At 34.1% G+C, this 19,910-nt stretch overlaps 1 protein-coding gene across 1 annotated transcript; it reads left to right on the top strand.

The window, feature by feature from the left end:
* The first annotated feature begins 16,443 nt into the window (after window positions 1–16,443).
* Window positions 16,444–19,661, top strand: LOC139859729 (senescence-specific cysteine protease SAG39-like). Its single transcript, XM_071848504.1, has 4 exons — window positions 16,444–16,876; window positions 16,975–17,559; window positions 17,933–17,960; window positions 19,112–19,661. The coding sequence occupies exons 1-4, from the start codon at window positions 16,444–16,446 to the stop codon at window positions 19,659–19,661; spliced, it is 1,596 nt and encodes a 531-aa protein (XP_071704605.1).
* The last annotated feature ends 249 nt before the right edge of the window (window positions 19,662–19,910 follow it).

The following is a 19,910-nucleotide window of genomic DNA, read 5'->3' on the forward strand; positions in this document are numbered from 1 at the left end:
TTTATATAGTCTGGTAATCTAAGAATTAGGGAACAAACACCCTAATTGACGCGAACTCTAAAGATAGATCTATCGGGCCCAACAAGCCCCATCCAAAGTACCGGATGCTTTAGTACTTTGAAATTTATATCATGTCCGAAGGAGGATTCCGGAATGATGGGGATATTCTTATATGCATATTGTGAATGTCGGTTACCAGGTGTTCAATCCATACGAATGATATTTTTGTCTCTATGCATGGGACGTTTATTTATGAGAACTGAAAATGAAAATCTTGTAATCTATTAAAATGATGGAAATGTTTATTTATGTTAAACTAATGAACTCACCAACCTTTTGGTTGACACTTGAAAGCATGTTTATTCTCAGGTACGAAAGAAATCTTCCGCTGTGCATTTACTCATTTTATAAATATTACTTGGAGTCATTCATGGCATATTTCAAAAGACGTTGCATTCGAGTCGTCGAGTTCATCAAGATTATTATTAAGCCAATTATAGTTGGAAATATTCTGAAATGGTATGCATGCTGTCAATTTTCGTTGTAAAGAAAGATTGTCTTTTAAAATTGAATGCAATGTTTGTAAAATGTATCATATATAGGTCAAATACCTCGTGATGTAATCAACTGTTGTGAATCGTTTATAATCGATATGGACTTCGTTCGGATGGATTAGGACGGGTCTTTACATGACTGGGATCGAGAATCATCTCGATCAGTTTGGAAACTAGCATCTGTATAACATCTAATACTCAACTCTTATTCCAAACCACCGTAAACCAAGAACATATCTTTAGTTCTCCGCAAATATTTAAGAATGCTCTTAACAGCAATCCAATATTCTTCACCTGGATTCTGTTGATAACTGATGTCGTAGCGTGGGGGTACGTGATAGTACTATATTTTACTACGAAATACGACGAAATATTACACAAGTTTTAATTATTTATTTACAAATGGGATATACCTAAACCTTACTACAACACTATAGGCAGTGTACCTAATCGTAGAATAGTATAGTTTTTAGTAAGTCCGGTTCGTTCCACAGGGAGCGGGCTTATTGCACACTATATTTTTAAACAACTATATTTGTACAAAATATATATAATTATATATAATAATATATAAAAGGGGGTTTACCGTTTAATGACCGGTTTGTCGATTTATATTTTAAGCGAAGCGTAAAGTAAATGACGATATTTAACTAACAATATAAAATAAATAACAATAATTAAAATGACAATAAATAAAAGTACGAGGAAAAATGAAATAAAATATATTATGCTTATTTAAACTTCCGTAATCATGATGTTTGACGTGTTGATTTTAGTTTTATGCCCATGGGTTAATTGTCCTTTGTCCTGGATTATTTAATATGTCCGTCTGGTTTTTGTCCATAACAGTCCATCGGTCATAAATTTAAAGTGCGAGTGTCCTCGTCAAATTATCCTTATACCCGAAGTCAAATATTCCAACTAATTGGGGACTTAAACTGTAACAAGGTTTTAATACTTTGTTTAATAATTACACCAGGTTATCGACTGCGTGTAACCCAAGGTTTTAATACTTTGTTATCAATTATGCCAAGTGTCCTTGTACATAATTTCACCCATGTTTTAATAATTCCATAGACTATTAATCCATTCCCATATCCGGTTAAATGAACGATTATTCGTACATATAAATATCCCGCCCATCGTGTTCGGTCGAGTGTATGTGGTTATTTATAGGTACGTCCAATTGTAAATCTTTATATTAAAATTAACAAACTATCATTTAGTTAAACAAATATAAAGCCCATTAATAGCCCATAGTCTAATTTCCATAAGTGTCGTTCTTTTGTCCAAACCCCAATTATGGTACAAAGCCCAATTACCCCGTCTTTAATATTTAGTCCAACATCATGATTACTTTGGCTCAAATAAGCATAATAATAACTTAAGTACGAGACATTAATTTAAAAAAGGAGAACATAACTTACATTGAGTATTTATCGCGTAGTGTTACACGGACAGAATTTCGACTTCAAAAACCCGTAAAAATAACTTTTACATAACCCGAACTAATCTAATATAAAACTACCCTATACTATATATATTATATATATATATTTATTTATTTATTTATTACAGAGTATTATTATTATTATTTTTTATATATAAACTCGGCAGAATGCATGGCCTTTTCTAGGCGTTTTGTTTTCTGACAGCTCCGCGAGTCGTGGAGTTTTTGGCCTTCAAACTCCGCGAGTCGTGGAGTTTGAAAATCCAGCTCAGGATCCTTTGTCTCATAGCTTGTCGACATGATTATATATATATTTATAATATATAAATAATTTATATAATTATTTATATATTATATTTTATTCTTGTGCATAGTTGACTCATAATTTTTGGTCCATTGCGTCGGGCGTTGATAGTTGACTCATGTCCCGATTCTGGATTTTCGAACGTCCTTGCGTACAATTTAATATCTTGTACTTTGCGTTTTGTAACTTGTACTCTTGTCATTTTGAGACGTTTCTCATCAATAAATTGAACCACTTGGATTGTATCTTGTACATTTGAGCTTTTTGGACGTTTGCGTCTTCAAATCTTCGTTTTCACCTTTTGTCTTCGCACTTATTTATTTAAACAATTACAATGAAAATATAATACAATTACAAATGAAAACCTATTATTTAGAAGGGATATTGCTATAAAATATATGTTCCTTTTTAGCCTTATCAAATATCCCCACACTTGAGCGTTGTTTGTCCTCAAGCAATACAGAACTTGAAATAAAAACATACATGAATCACTTTTTTATTCATCACACTTTGTACATAAGTGATTTTGATATGGTGGTATAAACAATGATAGTAATGATAGAACCATGGTTAAAGGTGGGTGTGTCATCCACAGTTGCCTCGGGTTTAGGTCAACGACACTTGCAATCAAATAGCCGATTTACTTTCGGTTTCCAAAGCAAAGTACACATTTGAAAGGCAGTTTACAGTCCCACATGACTATGAAAATTTAGATCCGTTAGGAAATTGGATCTTTATGAAAACATTTGATCTTTTGAAAATTCAATCTAGCTTTTACCCTAGACAAGTTTTCCGGAATAACCCTTCACCGGTGTTTGCAAAATATTTTTATGGGTTGTGTGGGTTTCAGATTTGAAAATTCTAGCTCAACACTTGTGGTTTTGTGTTACCCACTTGCTAACCTTGTATTAGGAAAGCAACACGTCCAGTTCACTTATCCCGTATATTACCTTTCGGCAAACTACCGTCCGGTTGTAAAGAAAAGCGATGAACAAGAAACTGTTAAGGCAATGTCTAATGACATGCATTTAATTATGGTCTATAACGTGTCGGACGCAATTACTATCCTTTGTAGGAGCAATAGTAAAGATCATCCTATAATTTTTTCGGTCTGGCACAAGGTCCTGTCTTTGACCATGCTATGTAACCACCGTTCTTACGGTTGACACCCGATTTGGTTCAGGTGACCTAATGAATTCTAGGTGAATTCCTAGGATTTTACGTTCAATGGTAATGAACGCATTGAAAATGGGTTTTCAGAAAACAAAACAGTTTGAAATTTTGATCAAAATATTTTCTCGTTCAAGCTCGAGTTTAGATATCATCGAATTCTATGAGTTTGTAATTCTCAATCTTTAAGGTCAATCTCTAGGATTGAGTAATATCAGTCTTAAAAGCTGATTTTTGATCTTTAAGGAGATTATCCTTTCTGGGGATCTGATTCATTAGTCTTATCAAGCTAATTTGCACGGTGCCCTCCATTGTACGAGATAAATCCTTCTCATGGTTAGGATAAATCTGACCACTTGGCGACCCTGTTTGATGCTGAGGTCCGTGGATTTCCTGCTGATTTTAGAGATGACTTTTCTAGATTTTTCGTCAACCTACAGCTGGTCTGGACGACAACTTCTTGACCTAAATCAAGAAGCGCATGTCTTTTTCGGAAGACTTTACTTCCTCTTAATGATGGAATTGATTCATCGTGTAGATCCATCTTTTTTTTTCTTTCATCGGGTAAAACAGTTAATTTAGTCCAAAACAAAAACACCTGCAATAACTTTGCACAAACATGTGATAGATAGTTTTTAATTAACTTGGTACATTCTCCCCACACTTAGTTTCTTTCTTTACCTTTTTATTCTCCTTTATTCCATTTTAAATGAATTCAAGCGTTTTTGGTTGTTTCTCAATTTATGTCCTTTTCGAGGTAACGATAATTTCGGTATTAACACCTAGTTTTCATCGTTCATAAATATGTATAAACATGATTTTGACTTCATTTAGTTGAAAATTTTTCAAATTTCAAATTTTCACAAAATTTGGCAAATAAACCAAGTGTAAACCCGAGAGAATTTATAACCCTTCCCCATACTTGAGATCATGCAATGCCCTCATTTGCATGAAATCAGACTATAATTATAAATTCATGAGGGTGATTAGTGTAGAAAAGTAATTAAAAATACTCATTTTGTAATTACAAAGCTTGTCGAATGATAGATGGCGCGCCTCATCGTTCATTCCTTTTATTGTTTTATCACACATGTTTTTCTTCAAAAATGGTTGCTTTTCTGGACTGTTTGCTAATCTTTGAAAATGCGTCTTTTACCCTAACTTATTATGCATGTTTATTAATGAGTTATGCACTAACCCGAACCCCGAATTTAACGTTAAGTGGGGTTAGACTTCCCCACACTTAGCTGATGACATGTGAAGTCGGTAGAATAAGTTCCATGAATTAAAATAGTGAGCCAGTTATTTACATCTCGGGTGGTGTATAATATATCAATGGGTTTAAAGTTTAGACTTACCCGATCGTCACTACTTAATTCTTTTTTAAGTGTAGCTTTTAGTAAATGGATATGTCTCTTTTCTGGTTCTTGGTCAAATGGATCGATATACACCGACATATTTATTTCTATAGGGTGAACAATTCCTAATATTTCCTTCCTTTTATTCTCGTGATCAAAGTTTTCACCTCTATTACCCGATTGGGTGAAATCCGAGGTGTCATTATCTATTACAGCTCGTAGTTCATCTTCGGTAGATGACTCGTCTATTGAGAATATTGGGTTGGAAGGTTGTGTAATGGTGAAGTTCGGTTTGGCCTCGGGGGTAAAATTTTCAACGTTATCGTTTTCCCAAGAGTACCAATTTGTCACCCTTACTTCTTCTTCATCATCCATTAATGGATTGATGATTTCGTCGGTAGAGGCTAATGTGTCATTATGTTGTGAAATTGATAAAGCTGAAGTATCATCGGGATAGTTGGAGATTTCGGAGCTCTCGAATTCATCAAAATTCGATGATATGAGATTTTCTTGCACAATACTCCTCAGATCAACAGGTGTGTAGTCTGATAGAGTTTCAGCTTGCCGGTTTACAAACTCTCTCATTTGTTCATTTTGAGCATTGAGTTCTTCGAGTTTGATTTTCATATTGTCTAATAAATTTTCAGACACGTAATTTTCCTCGTCTACTGGTTGTTGAGTTTGGATATATTCTTGGGAATAATCCCAATTTGAATTGTATTCTTCATAATCATTCCATTCAGGTTCCATGGGTGCATAATTTTCCATAGGAACGTAATAATAACATTCCCATGTTGAGTGATAATCTCCACAGATTTCACAACCAGTTATTGTTTCGTCATTCGTGATCCAAGATTGACCGAATGAATTTTTATTAACACTCGTTTGAGAGTATTGATTTAATTGATTTCGGATATCAAAAAGAGTTTCCATAGCCTTGTTTTCAAAATTTTCCATTTTATTGCGATGGCCAAATTTTAGCTACAATGTAGTGCATTTACTAATTATCCCATTAGTTATAAAAATAGAAAAACTTATATAAGTTGTCCAATTAATAGACTTTTCTGCTTTTGCCCACGTTTCGAATAGCCAAAAGATGCAGCAGGGAGCCAGAACCCTTTAAATCGGAAGCTCACAACTCAGCCACTAACAAATCCAACTATTACTACGAAGCAGAAAATTGTCAACGTCCATTAATTTAACCACTTAAATAATTTTTCTTTCCGTTTGAGATATTAGATAAGAAATAGAGAAAATTTCTAAGTCCTAAAAACTAAAGCGTCGAGAAATAAGAAAGAAAAATAATGCGCGTCGAAAAACGTCGAAAAATAAAAATAAGAAAATAGCGCGTCGTAACTTAAAAGTCTAAAAATTAAATCTAAAAAGTTACGCCTAAAGGTCTAAAGGTAAATGCAATTTTATTCGGAAAACGGCAATTACTTAAAAGGCACTAAAATCTATTTAAAATCTAAACCGAAAAACGGCGTCGTAAAATTCTAAAGCGCCTAAATCTTAATCTAAAGAAAAAGCACTTAAGGTATTTTACGGCAAATCTTAAAAAAACTAGAAATAAAAATAAACTACGGCAAAAACTAATCTTAAAACTAATTACGAACGAATAAACGATAAAAATACAAATTATAATTAAAATGATAAAAATACAAATTTTATAAAAATATTATTTTTATATTATATTTTATAAAAGTATTAATTTAAATATATATTTAATAATACTAATTAATATTTAAAATACAAATTAATTTAAAAACTAAAACTAAATATTAATATTAAATATAAACCTAATTAAGTTTTAATAATAATAATTAAATTATACTCGTAATAAATGCCAAATTAGGGTTCTGGGTGCGTCTGTCAGGGTGGCTCCGCGAGTCATGGAGTTTTAAGCCTGCAAACTCCGCGAGTCGTGGAGTTTGCATTTTCGGTTTTTTTTTTAATTTTATATTGTTTTTCTAAAATGATATATAAATATATTTATACAAAAATAAATTAAAAATCTAGCGTTTCGCCAAGATCCCCGGCAGCGGCGCCAAAAACTTGGTGTCGTAGCGTGGGGGTACGTGATAGTACTATATTTTACTACGAAATACGACAAAATATTACACAAGTTTTAATTATTTATTTACAAATGGTATATATACCTAAACCTTGCTACAACACTATAGGCAGTGTACCTAATCGTAGAGTAGTATAGTTTTTAGTAAGTCCGGTTCGTTCCACAGGGAGCGGGCTTATTGCACACTATATTTTTAAACAACTATATTTGTACAAAATATATATAATTATATATAATAATATATAAAAGGGGGTTTACCGTTTAATGACCGGTTTGTCGATTTATATTTTAAGCGAAGCGTAAAGTAAATGACGATATTTAACTAACAATATAAAATAAATAACAATAATTAAAATGACAATAAATAAAAGTACGAGGAAAAATGAAATAAAATATATTATGCTTATTTAAACTTCCGTAATCATGATGTTTGACGTGTTGATTTTAGTTTTATGCCCATGGGTTAATTGTCCTTTGTCCTGGATTATTTAATATGTCCGTCTGGTTTTTGTCCATAACAGTCCATCGGTTATAAATTTAAAGTGCGAGTGTCCTCGTTAAATTATCCTTATACCCGAAGTCAAATATTCCAACTAATTGGGGACTTAAACTGTAACAAGGTTTTAATACTTTGTTTAATAATTACACCAGGTTATCGACTGCGTGTAACCCAAGGTTTTAATACTTTGTTATCAATTATGCCAAGTGTCCTTGTACATAATTTCACCCCTGTTTTAATAATTCCATAGACTATTAATCCATTCCCGTATCTGGTTAAATGAACGATTATTCGTACATATAAATATCCCGCCCATCGTGTCCGATCGAGTGTATGTGGTTATTTATAGGTACGTCCAATTGTAAATCTTTATATTAAAATTAACAAACTATCATTTAGTTAAACAAATATAAAGCCCATTAATAGCCCATAGTCTAATTTCCACAAGTGTCGTTCTTTTGTCCAAACCCCAATTATGGTACAAAGCCCAATTACCCCGTCTTTAATATTTAGTCCAACATCATGATTACTTTGGCTCAAATAAGCATAATAATAACTTAAGTACGAGACATTAATTTAAAAAAGGAGAACATAACTTACATTGAGTATTTATCGCGTAGTGTTACACGGACAGAATTTCGACTTCAAAAACCCGTAAAAATAACTTTTACATAACCCGAACTAATCTAATATAAAACTACCCTATACTATATATATTATATATATATTTATTTATTACAGAGTATTATTATTATTATTTTTTATATATAAACTCGGCAGAATGCATGGCCTTTTATAGGCGTTTTGATTTCTGACAGCTCCGCGAGTCGTGGAGTTTTTGGCCTTCAATCTCCGCGAGTCGTGGAGTTTGAAAATCCAGCTCAGGATCCTTTGTCTCATAGCTTGTCGACATGATTATATATATATTTATAATATATAAATAATTTATATAATTATTTATATATTATATTTTATTCTTGTGCATAGTTGACTCATAATTTTTGGTCCATTGCGTCGGGCGTTGATAGTTGACTCATGTCCCGATTCCGGATTTTCGAACGTCCTTGCGTACAATTTAATATCTTGTACTTTGTGTTTTGTAACTTGTACTCTTGTCATTTTGAGACGTTTCTCATCAATAAATTGAACCACTTGGATTGTATCTTGTACATTTGAGCTTTTTGGACGTTTGCGTCTTTAAATCTTCGTTTTCGCCTTTTGTCTTCGCACTTATTTATTTAAACAATTACAATGAAAATATAATACAATTACAAATGAAAACCTATTATTTAGGAGGGATATTGCTATAAAATATATGTTCCTTTTTAGCCTTATCAATAACGACTCGTCAAACTCAAAGCTAACGAGACATCAGGTCTAGTACATAACATGGCATACATAATGGATCCTATAGCCGAAGCATACGGAACACATTTCATTCGTCTTATCTCATCAGGTGTGATAGGACTTTGAGACTTGCTCAAGGTTATGCCCTTTTGCATGGGCAATGCTCTGCGCTTGGAGTTTTGCATGTTAAATCTTCGCAAGATTTTGTCAATGTATGTACTTTGACTCAAACCAATAAGCCTTTTATATCTATTTCTATAGATCCTGATTCCAAGAATATACTTAGCTTCTCCAAGATCTTTCATGGCAAAACATTTTCCAAGCCAAGATTTGACATCTTGCAAAGTTGGAATGTCATTTCCAGTAAGTAGTATGTCATCAACATACAAGATCAAGAAGACGACTTTGCTCCCACTAGCTCTAATGTAAACACAGGGCTTATCTTGGTTTTGAGAAAAACCAAACTCTTTGATTTTCTGATCAAACTTAAGATTCCAGCTCCTGGATGCTTACTTTAATCCATAAATAGATTTTAGAAGCTTGCATACTTTAGTAGGATGCTTAGGATTCATAAACCCTTCCGGCTGAACCATATATACGTCCTCGCTTTGGTTTCCATTTAGGAAAGCAGTTTTGACATCCATTTGCCATATTTCATAATCATGAAAAGCAGCTATGGCAATAAGTATCCTAATTGATTTAATGCTCGCGACTGGTGAAAAAGTTTCCTCATAATCAATTCCTTGAGTTTGAGTATAACCTTTTGCCACCAATCGAGCCTTAAAAGTGTTTACATTACCATCCATGTCAGCCTTCTTCTTGAAGACCCATTTACTGCCCACTGTCTTGCAATTGGGTGGAAGATCTATCAAGTCCCATACTTGATTATCTTTCATGGACTGCATCTCTGCCTTCATAGCATCTCCCCATTTGTCAGATTATGAATCTGACATGGCTTTACCATAGCTAGAAGGTTCATCATAATCCCCTAGATGTGGTTCATCTGAATTAATCAGAAGATTTAACCTCTCAGGTTGATGAAGAGTTCTACTAGATCTACTAAGTATAGGTGCAACACGTTCTGGCTCACCAACAGTGTGTCCAGCTTCAACGTGCGGTTGGCTAGTGCCTTCAGAAGGTGTGTCACTTTGTGATTCTTGAATTTCCTCAAGATCTACTTTACTCCCACTGACTTCTTGTAAGAGAAGATCTCTTTCAAAGAATTCAGCAAACCGAGCAGTAAACACTTTGTTTTCAGCTTGGTAGTAAAAATAGTAACCCATTGTTTCCTTTGGGTATCCCACAAAGTGACATTTGATACCTCTGGGTTCTAACTTGTTTGAAGTGTCACGTTTCACATACGCTTCACAACCCCAGACTTTAAAATAAGACAACTTAGGACTCTTTCCATACCATAATTCATATGGTGTCTTTTCTACCTTCTTGGTTGGAACCATATTGAGTATGCGTGCAACAGACTCTAATGCATAACCCCAAAAAGACATCGGCAGAGTAGTTAGACTCATCATAGATCGAACCATATCAAGTAAATTTCGATTCCTCCATTCCGACACACCATTGTGCTGTGGTGTATAAGGTGGAGTGAACTGTGAGACAATCCCATAATTCTTCAGGTGGTCCAAAAACTCTTAACTCATATATTCCCCTCCCCGATCAGAGCGAAGGGATTTAATGGTCTTTCTAAGTTGATTCTCTACTTCATTTTGGAAGATTTTGAATGTTTCAAAAACTTCATGTTTATGTTTCAGCAAGTAAACATAACCATATCTACTATAATCATCAGTAAATGTAACGAAGTATGATTCACCATTTCTAGACATAGTTCTAAAAGGGCCACGTACATCAGTATGTATTAGTCCTAAAAGATCTTTAGCTCTTTCACCTAAATCGGAGAAAGGGGCCTTTGTCATCTTTCCACATAAACATGACTCGCATACATCAAATGACTCAGAGCCAGTTGATTCCAAAAGCCCATCAGATTGGAGTTTTGAAATGCGTTGTTTGTTTATATGACCAAGACGACAATGCCATAGATAGGTATTATTCAAGTCTTTCTTGACTCGTTTGGCAGTACATGTATATACAGAATTATTATTTGAAATTACACCATGCATGTCAATTTCAAAAATACCATCACGTGAAATAGCATTAAAATAAAATATATTATTCTTAGAAACTGAAATACCAAAGTGCGTAAATGTAAGTTCAAAACCAACATTTTTCAAAAGAGAAACTGAAATTACATTGCTCGTAATACTAGGAGCATAATGACATTGTTCCAACAAAACAATAAGACCACTAGGTAGAGTAAGCTCATACGTGCCAATAGCTTCGACAGCAGCTCGAGCCCCATTCCCCACTCTTAAGTCTAGTGTGTTACTCTTCAGTCTCTACTCTTTCTCATTCCCTGCATATTGTTACAGATGTGAGTACCACAACCAGTATCAAAAATTCAGGAATCACTAGAAAAAGTATATAACTGTATATGAAATTTACCTGATTTGCTGGTCTGACCACCTTTGCCTTTTCTCAACTCAGATAGGTAGGAAGGATAGTTCCTCCTCCAGTTGCCAACTTTTCCACAGTGAAAACATTCGGCGTCTTTCGCTGGGTTTTCTTTCTTGGGAGGTGGTGGAATCTTTTTCTTAGCAATTGACTTGCCTTTTCCTTTTCCCCATGTTTTCGGCTTATTCTTTCTCACCTTACCATCCCTAATCATCAGGACACCTGGATTGGAAACCTTATATGGAATATCTTGTTCAGCAGTTTTGAGCATCGAGTGGACCTCTGCCAGAGATTTCTCCCAACCTTGCATATTGTAATTCATTACAAATATGTGATACAATTTTGGTAGTGGAACCAAAACCGTGTTCACAGCCAAGTTAGGCGGCAAGGTAGTTCCAAGTTTTTCCAATCGGTCAATGTAGCTTTTCATTTTCAAGACATGAGAGCTCACTGATTGACCCTCCTCCATTTTACATGTTTGAAGAAGCTTATAAGTTTCATATAACTCTTGACTAGCCTGTTTCTGAAACATATTTTTCAGCTCAGTCATCATATCATATGCTGTACGATCTTTCATTTTCTTTTAAAGGTCAGAAGTCATACTAGCAAGCATGATTAAAGCTATCTTCTCTTGCTCATCAAACAACTTCTGATAAGCATTCTTTTGAGCAGCAGTAGCTGTCTCAGGAGGAGCTTCGGGTAAGGGTTCTTCAATTTTGTTCAACTTCCCTTCATATTTGAGAACAATTCTTAGGTTGTGGTACCAATCGAGAAAGTTTGAACCATTGAGTTTCTGCTTCTCCAACAAAGAACGGAGGGTGTTTTGGTTTACGTTTTGATTGTTTGACATCTACAAAAGAACAAGGTTCAATTTTAGTATTTTCGATATAATACTTTAATAAATTAATTACCCAAGTTTTAATATATTTAAAAACAATTAATTTACGAAAGCCTAAGATCCACATAGAGGTTCCATAACTACATCTGTTGATCAGCTAGTAGTTATAGAGTCTACTGGTAGGTAGCGAGTACCAATTGCATCACAGGTGCAACTCTTAGATCTTTATGGGACCTTGAGATATGTGTAGTCTAACAAACCACTATTATCTATTGGCATGTTTGTCCCATCCTTGCCTCGAACTCAGATCTCATCGTGAATACGATTAAGTCGTCCAATTTGGAAACAGTGGAAATTCAGCCTAGTCTCACTCGTAACTAAAAATCCACCTCGTGGCTATAATTCGATTAGGTCTCACCGTAATCAAAAAATAACGAGGAGTGTTTGCAAGCTCATTGGATGGCATGACTTAAATTTGACGGGTATTTTGAAAATGTTTGTGTTAACGAATAATGCATGCACACAAGATTCGCTACACTTTTTGTTAAAAAATATTCTAACCAATTTTATATATGTCGATCGTGTTTATGCGTCTAGTTTGTTATTTTATTTTATATGAAAAATAACAAATACACATTGTGTATCATTTTAAAACATTTTTAAAAGATGTCGCTCATATATATTATTTGAGTTTAAAAAAAATATATATTTAACTTTAAACTCGTTAGAGTTTAACTTTTTTTTTTTTTTTTTAAATCATCAATTTTAACCTTTGAAACTCGTTACTAGTTTATTTGATGTTTTCATCAAAAACATTTAGCATATATTATAATCAACAATTAAATATAAATGCAGAAAAATAAAACAAAATCATACCATGCATCACACACACATAGCCTAGCCCAAAAATCCTATGCTTGATCTCATGAGCCGACATGGGATCAAGAGGTCAAACTAAGGGTAATATCGTAGCTCCCACTTGATTCAAGAATCAAGTGAAAACTTGACAAACGCCATCGTTGTCAACTTGACCTGTTCGCCATCTTCTAAGCCAAAAGCATGTTGTATTTTATCTTCAATCTTCATCTTGTTACATTTATTTAAATTTGAAAATACAACTAAACTAGTACTTTTACAAATTGAAATAAACTTAAATACAATACTATGAAAATGAAAAATAAATATAATACAACTTTGGCTTCAAAATGGCCTTTCTAATAATACAAATAATCAACATGACATAATATTACCGTAATCAACAATCACAACAATCATACATAGGTCGGGGCATTATGAGCTATGTGTGCAATCACAATTTTAATAACTACATTATTAAAACTTAAATATGACTTGTCCATGGTTACAATGCATGTGTATAACCATGGAATAAAACAATCAACAATTATAATAAATATTCACGCCATAACAAATAAATTCAAAATTTATAACAGTTTTTTTTTCAGATCTTATTCGTGCGTCATGAGGTAATCAACAAAGTTGACTTTTAAAACCATAAAGGTTTTGACTGTTACCAATTCACCACAAAGCTAAATCTAAAAAAAATCACGCGACAATTAAGATGGTGTAAAAGCTGCTCGGATACCACTGATGGAAAATCGTGTGTACTTTTACCAAAACAGATTAACGCAACGGATAGTTAAAATAATAATCTTTTATTATTTTATGAACAAAATTTAACAAGATTAAATTTTCACTTATTTAATGAAACATGCACACGATTAATCTTTCCCAATGATCCAGTTACACCATAATAATTGTCATAAATATGAAACAAAAGATGAGTTGACGATATACCTTTCTTGGAGAAATTGATGAGACGGAGAGAAACTTACGATCAAAAGTATGACCGTCTCTTTGGATAGTCCACACTACACTTCAAACGACCGTCAATGGATGTTAGTCCAAACCCAAGTAATATTAATCAACCTTTGGTTAATATTATGAAATCAAAATTTTTTTAGTTCATCGAAAGAAGAATGAGAGATGAATTATCCGTAATATGGTACAATATATATAGATATTTTATTTTAATATTTCACCCGTGAACCTACCCGTGAATTCAAATTACGAAATATCATAAAGTCGTATTTCTCAAATACTTCAGGGGTATGTTATGTAACTTATAATTAATAATTTCTATCATGTCGCTTTCATTTGAATAGTAAATTAATTAATTTCGATTCATTTACTATTCATATGAATAGTAAATGAATTAATTTCGATTTACTATTTTGTTAGTTGAGTAATATATATACATCTTATATATATATATATATATATATATATATATATATATATATATATATATATATATATATATATATATATATATATATATATATATATATATTTTATTTGACGTCTCGGTGTATATGTGTGTGACCCCGAAGGCTCAAATGATGTTGGCCATATAGTTATATGTTGTACCTTGCACATTAATCCTATAGCGCATCTATTCCAGATGCGGCGCATCAGTGTCTGTCTTGGCCTTTAAGTTACGAGTTTTGTATAAAAAGGGAAGGATTTTGTCCATTTATCAGATACGTTTTCTAGACGAAAAGAGCCAGGAATTAAGTGGTTTTTGAGACACTTTTCACCACTTTCAAGTTAGGGCATCATCAAGATGAAAGATTGGATCTAGCTCATCTTTGGTACACCAAGTTATTTTAGTGATTTAATCATGAACTTTACTATGTCCAATTGTTTGAATATTCCATCTTTTATTATGCCAGGCTAAATATTATTGTGTTTGCTTTAATGTAAGACTCATGATGATGGATTATTCTATTTAATTATTATTAAGGTTTTATGTTTAATTAATTGTGCTTTCTTGAAAGATCTTGTTCAGTCCCCTATATAATTAAGGAGTTAATTATGACAAAATAAGATTATAAACACTGGTTGTAATGTGCAGGCCAGCATAAGTTTATTTGTGTATAACAACAATGAATGTTGTGTCTGAGTGAGTTGGTGTGTTGCCTTCACTATCAGCACAAGATAGTTCAAGATTAAGGGTTTCTTCACGACCAGCATAGAATGTATGCTGAACCAACAAGAAGATCACATAAAGACCAGCAAAAGAAGAACCAACACAGACCGGAGCAGCACACAACACTTACACAAATTATGCTCCATTACAAAAATAATCGTCTCCTGTGTTGTCTACATCAAAGGGTACTATTCAACTGATCTTAAGTGTAGGGGCGAGATATAAATTCTCGCCAATGTATTTTACTTGGCTTTATGTCTTAGTTTTAAGTCATTGTTTTGAGAAATTTGAGAAATTTGAAAAAAAATTCAATCGTTCAATTGCCAAGTGTAATTGTTTTATTGAGCTTATTTGGATATGTTGTCACTATTGTGTGCTAAGTTGTTACAGGTACTTGGATTATGAACTTTGGTGGATTTTTTTTTTTTTTTTTTGTGTTTTGTGTGTATTAAAGAATGTCTATGTTCCATCCTAAGAGAAAGTAAAGTGTCCCAAGTCTTGGTTTTATTTAATATAGCATACTTCCAAAACTATATCATTTCATATCAACATCATTTTACGATGTAAAGGTATCGTGGGAAGAGAGGGTCTTGAATCCTTAAAACGAATTTGTTTGGTGGGTTAAATCCGGGTCGCTGTCCAGTGTAAGATTGATTACAGTTTAAGCTGGAGCAGGATTCGTACCGCGCGACAAACTTAGTCTTCTCAGTTGTAACAACTACTTTGAGTTTATCTATCTTGATGGATGACTCGTGTACACATTGTCCGAAAACGGTAAAGACCGTATCTTAGAGTCTTTTTGGGGCTAAAACTGAAAAAAAAAAAAAAAAAAAAAAGCTACTTGCGGCAAATATGCAATGTTTTTGCGCCGCTAAAGCCGTTATTTGCTGTAGTGGCATAAGTTCCAAGCGTATTTTATGCTATATTCAAGTTTAAAGCATCTGTTAATATATTTAGACTATACATAAATGAACGTTAGTTGTAAGTTTTGGAATAAAAATTAAATTAGATAATCGAGAGTTTAAAAACTTAGATACATAAAATCGTTTGTTTCGGAATTAAGAGCATACATAAAAAACAGTCCATAAAAAATTTCAAAGAATTAATTGATATATCATATCCAAAGCATATTGTCATCCACGAACATTATTAATAAGAGAGTTATTTTAACTTATTCCACAAACTTGAAGAGGATTAATCTAACATTTTATAAGATGACAAAACTATTTATTCTATATAATACCAACCTCAAATCAAGAGAACTCACCACAACTCATACATTTCTTTTCTTTTCATATCATAACACCAACACTATGTCATCCAATAGCCAAACTACCCTAGCTTGTTCGATTTTACTATTCATTTCAGCTATCTTAGTTTCACATTCTGCATCCCGATTGTTACCAGTAAGTTCAATTTACGAGAACCATAAGCAGTGGATGGCTCGTTATGGACGTGTATACAAAGACGCTACAGAAAAAGAACAACATTCTAAAATTTTTCAAGAGAACGTTCAGTACATACAGTCTTTCAACAATGACATGAGCAAAACTTACAAACTTGCAGTCAACGAGCTTGCAGACCTTACAAATGAAGAGTTCAGGACAACAAGGAACCGATTCTTGGCACACGAATGCTCCCCATCAAACTCTGCTTTCAGGTATGAAAACGTAACCGCAGTTCCATCATCAATGGATTGGAGAAAGAAAGGAGCAGTAACACCTATCAAAGACCAAGGCCAATGTGGTACGCAACATTATTTCGACAACTACATATAAATGTATCATGTTATGTTATTACCTTATTCATGATTGTTTGAATCAATTTTTGATGATGAATTGCAGGGTGTTGCTGGGCATTTTCGGCAGTGGCAGCTATGGAAGGAATAACCCAACTGAAAACAGGTAAGTTAGTGTCGTTATCCGAACAAGAGCTCGTGGACTGTGACACTAGTGGCGTAGATCAGGGATGTGAGGGCGGTCTTATGGACAACGCCTTTGAATTCATCATAAGCAATAAAGGCCTTACTACAGAGAGCAACTATCCTTACAAAGGAGTTGACGGAACCTGCAATAGCAACGAGGAATCTCACAACGCTGCAACAATCACGGGTTATGAAGATGTACCTGCTAATAGTGAAAGTGCACTGTTGAAAGCTGTAGCTAGTCAGCCAGTATCCGTAGCTATTGACGCTAGTGGGTCCGACTTTCAGTTCTACTCTAGTGGTGTATTTACTGGAGAGTGTGGTACGGAACTGGACCATGGTGTTACGGCGGTTGGTTATGGAACAAGTGCTGACGGGACTAAGTATTGGTTGGTGAAGAACTCATGGGGAACAAGTTGGGGTCAAGAGGGTTACATAATGATGCAAAGAGATGTTGATGCTAAAGAAGGAATTTGTGGCATCGCCATGCAGGCGTCTTATCCCACTGCATGATGATTAGAAGACGACTGAAAGTATTTATTGTACAATATATGTACTTATGGTTATCTTTATACCAGGGAACTCAAAGTATATAATATGTATTTGAAATGTCAAATCATTTGAATATATGCACATATGCAATCTTTGTATAATTGTATTCAATCTGTATGAAGAAATTTGTGATCTCGAATTTATTTTCAGATTCCCACATGGTTATCAGATTGTGTAAAATGCTTTACTAAAAAATGGCCCTTGATAAACAAATATTTTGGGTCATCAGTTATATTATTCACAAAGGAAATAATGATAAATGTATCAATTCTACGACAATAATAGAAGGAAACAACATTTATCCATTCTGCACAAATCCATCTGTTTCAAAGCTACGTCTGAAAATCTGCTCGTGTACCGCTCGACTAACTTCAAACGCAGCAGCTCCAAACATACAACAAATTGCTTCATTCACTTAATTCATTAGTATTGGTACACGCTAAATTGGGTATTGTTGTTGTAGACACAAATAAGACCATTCCATATAAACACATTTGATTGAGGAAATTTATCAAACACCTTGCGTGCATAAGAAATCTCCCCATATTATTAGAACTAACATGGATACATTTTGTTACACTGGAACACATTAACAAGTTGATCTATATAGAAGTGGCGTTTCAAAAGATTCTGGATCAAAGGCGTGATCTGTCAAGTTATAAGTTTGAAACTTAGTGTAATGTGAGATTCAGTGTAAGGTCGATAATGATAAGGGAATAGCAAGATTTCGAATCAAGTTAATGACAAGAGAGATATTATATGCAAAGTTGGACGTGTCATCAGAGGCGAAGCCAGAATTTACAGATGGGGGTGGCTTAGTCGTTAATCGGATAATTACAAAAAAAAAAAAAAAAAAAAAAAAAAAAAAAACTACATTAACAAGTCATAACATTATATTTGATATTTGAGCCTTGAGGGGGCTTACAATTATTTGTGCATAAACATACAAATAAAACTTGGGTCTCGATTAGGCCTTGGGGGAGGCTGCGCACCCCTCTGTCCCCCCTTGTCTCCGCCCCTGCGTGTCATGATTGGATAATCTCTATGTGATGAAATGGAGTTGACTAATGTGATTATATGGAACGTGATTGTAATATTATCATACTAAAATCCTTAAACCCATCAACAGGTATCTTGAGTTACATGTTTCTTGTAAGTTTATCCATCTAAAAGTGGTGTGTAAAAAATTTATGGATTGAGCATAATTGCATAATGTCAGGTTTGACAGTTCGAAAAATGGGGTGTGTGAGAGAGAGTGTGAGGAGAGAGAGGGGGCAGGAGCACGACAAGGTTGACACGGTTTGAATCAGGAATGGTACAACGATCGACTTCAAGGTAATTTAACGAGGTTATTCGGAATCCATCTGACTTTGTTCACGTTTTCAACTTCCCAAAGGATTGGAAGGTGCCGGAACTTTGGAAAACCTTTAAACCCTATGGGGTGTTGAAGGATATATATATGGTTGGCAAGAGGTTACGTAATGGGCAAAAATTGCCTTTGCAAGGTTTAGGGAAATAAAGAATGCAGACAGATTACTAGCTGAGCTGGAACGAATCTCCTTCAATGGAAACCCTATTAGGGCTTTCAAAGCATATGCTAGAGATTCGTACAAATCGGAGGAGCACAACAAGTTCAATCCTGGTATGCACAAAAAAGTGGAGAAGGAGAGAGTTATTAACAATAATGTGTTTAGGGATGATAGGGCCTTCAGTGAAGTTGCGGGGAATCCGAAGGGTGACTTGAGAAACATCATCAATCAAAACAGAGAAGATCTTAGATTCAAACTAGATAATCTGAAGAGGCATGCTAATAGAACAAACGCAAAGGTTGAAAGAGTGGTTGATGTAGAAAGCAAAGATGATAATTCTGAGATGTTTGATAGATCGATACTCATTGAGCTCAAAAATATTGATCTACTAAGCCAGGTCGAGGATCTTTGCAAAGCAGGAGGTGTGAGTGATTTCTCACTAAAGCTGGAAGTAATGCTACTCATGGAAAACAAGTGTGCAGCTGAATCTGTCCTTTCACACCCTGAGCATCCGGTGAGAAGATAGTGCTCGAAAATTAGCCGTTTAAACAATCATTATCAAACCAAAGCAAGATTGGTGTGGCTGGACATTAGAGGCGTTCCTGTTTCTTGTTGGAATGAAAACACTTTTGCAGCAGTGGCTAGATGGTGGGGTGAGGTGCAAGACTTTTACAATTGAAAAATCACAAATGATAGACAAAACCTTCTGTTTGGGCAAGTCTTAATCCTTGATAAGGATATGAAACATATCGAAGGACATGCAACGACTGGTTAT

This window comes from Rutidosis leptorrhynchoides, chromosome 7, assembly GCF_046630445.1.
Source record: "Rutidosis leptorrhynchoides isolate AG116_Rl617_1_P2 chromosome 7, CSIRO_AGI_Rlap_v1, whole genome shotgun sequence".
Classification (NCBI taxonomy): Eukaryota; Viridiplantae; Streptophyta; class Magnoliopsida; order Asterales; family Asteraceae; genus Rutidosis; species Rutidosis leptorrhynchoides.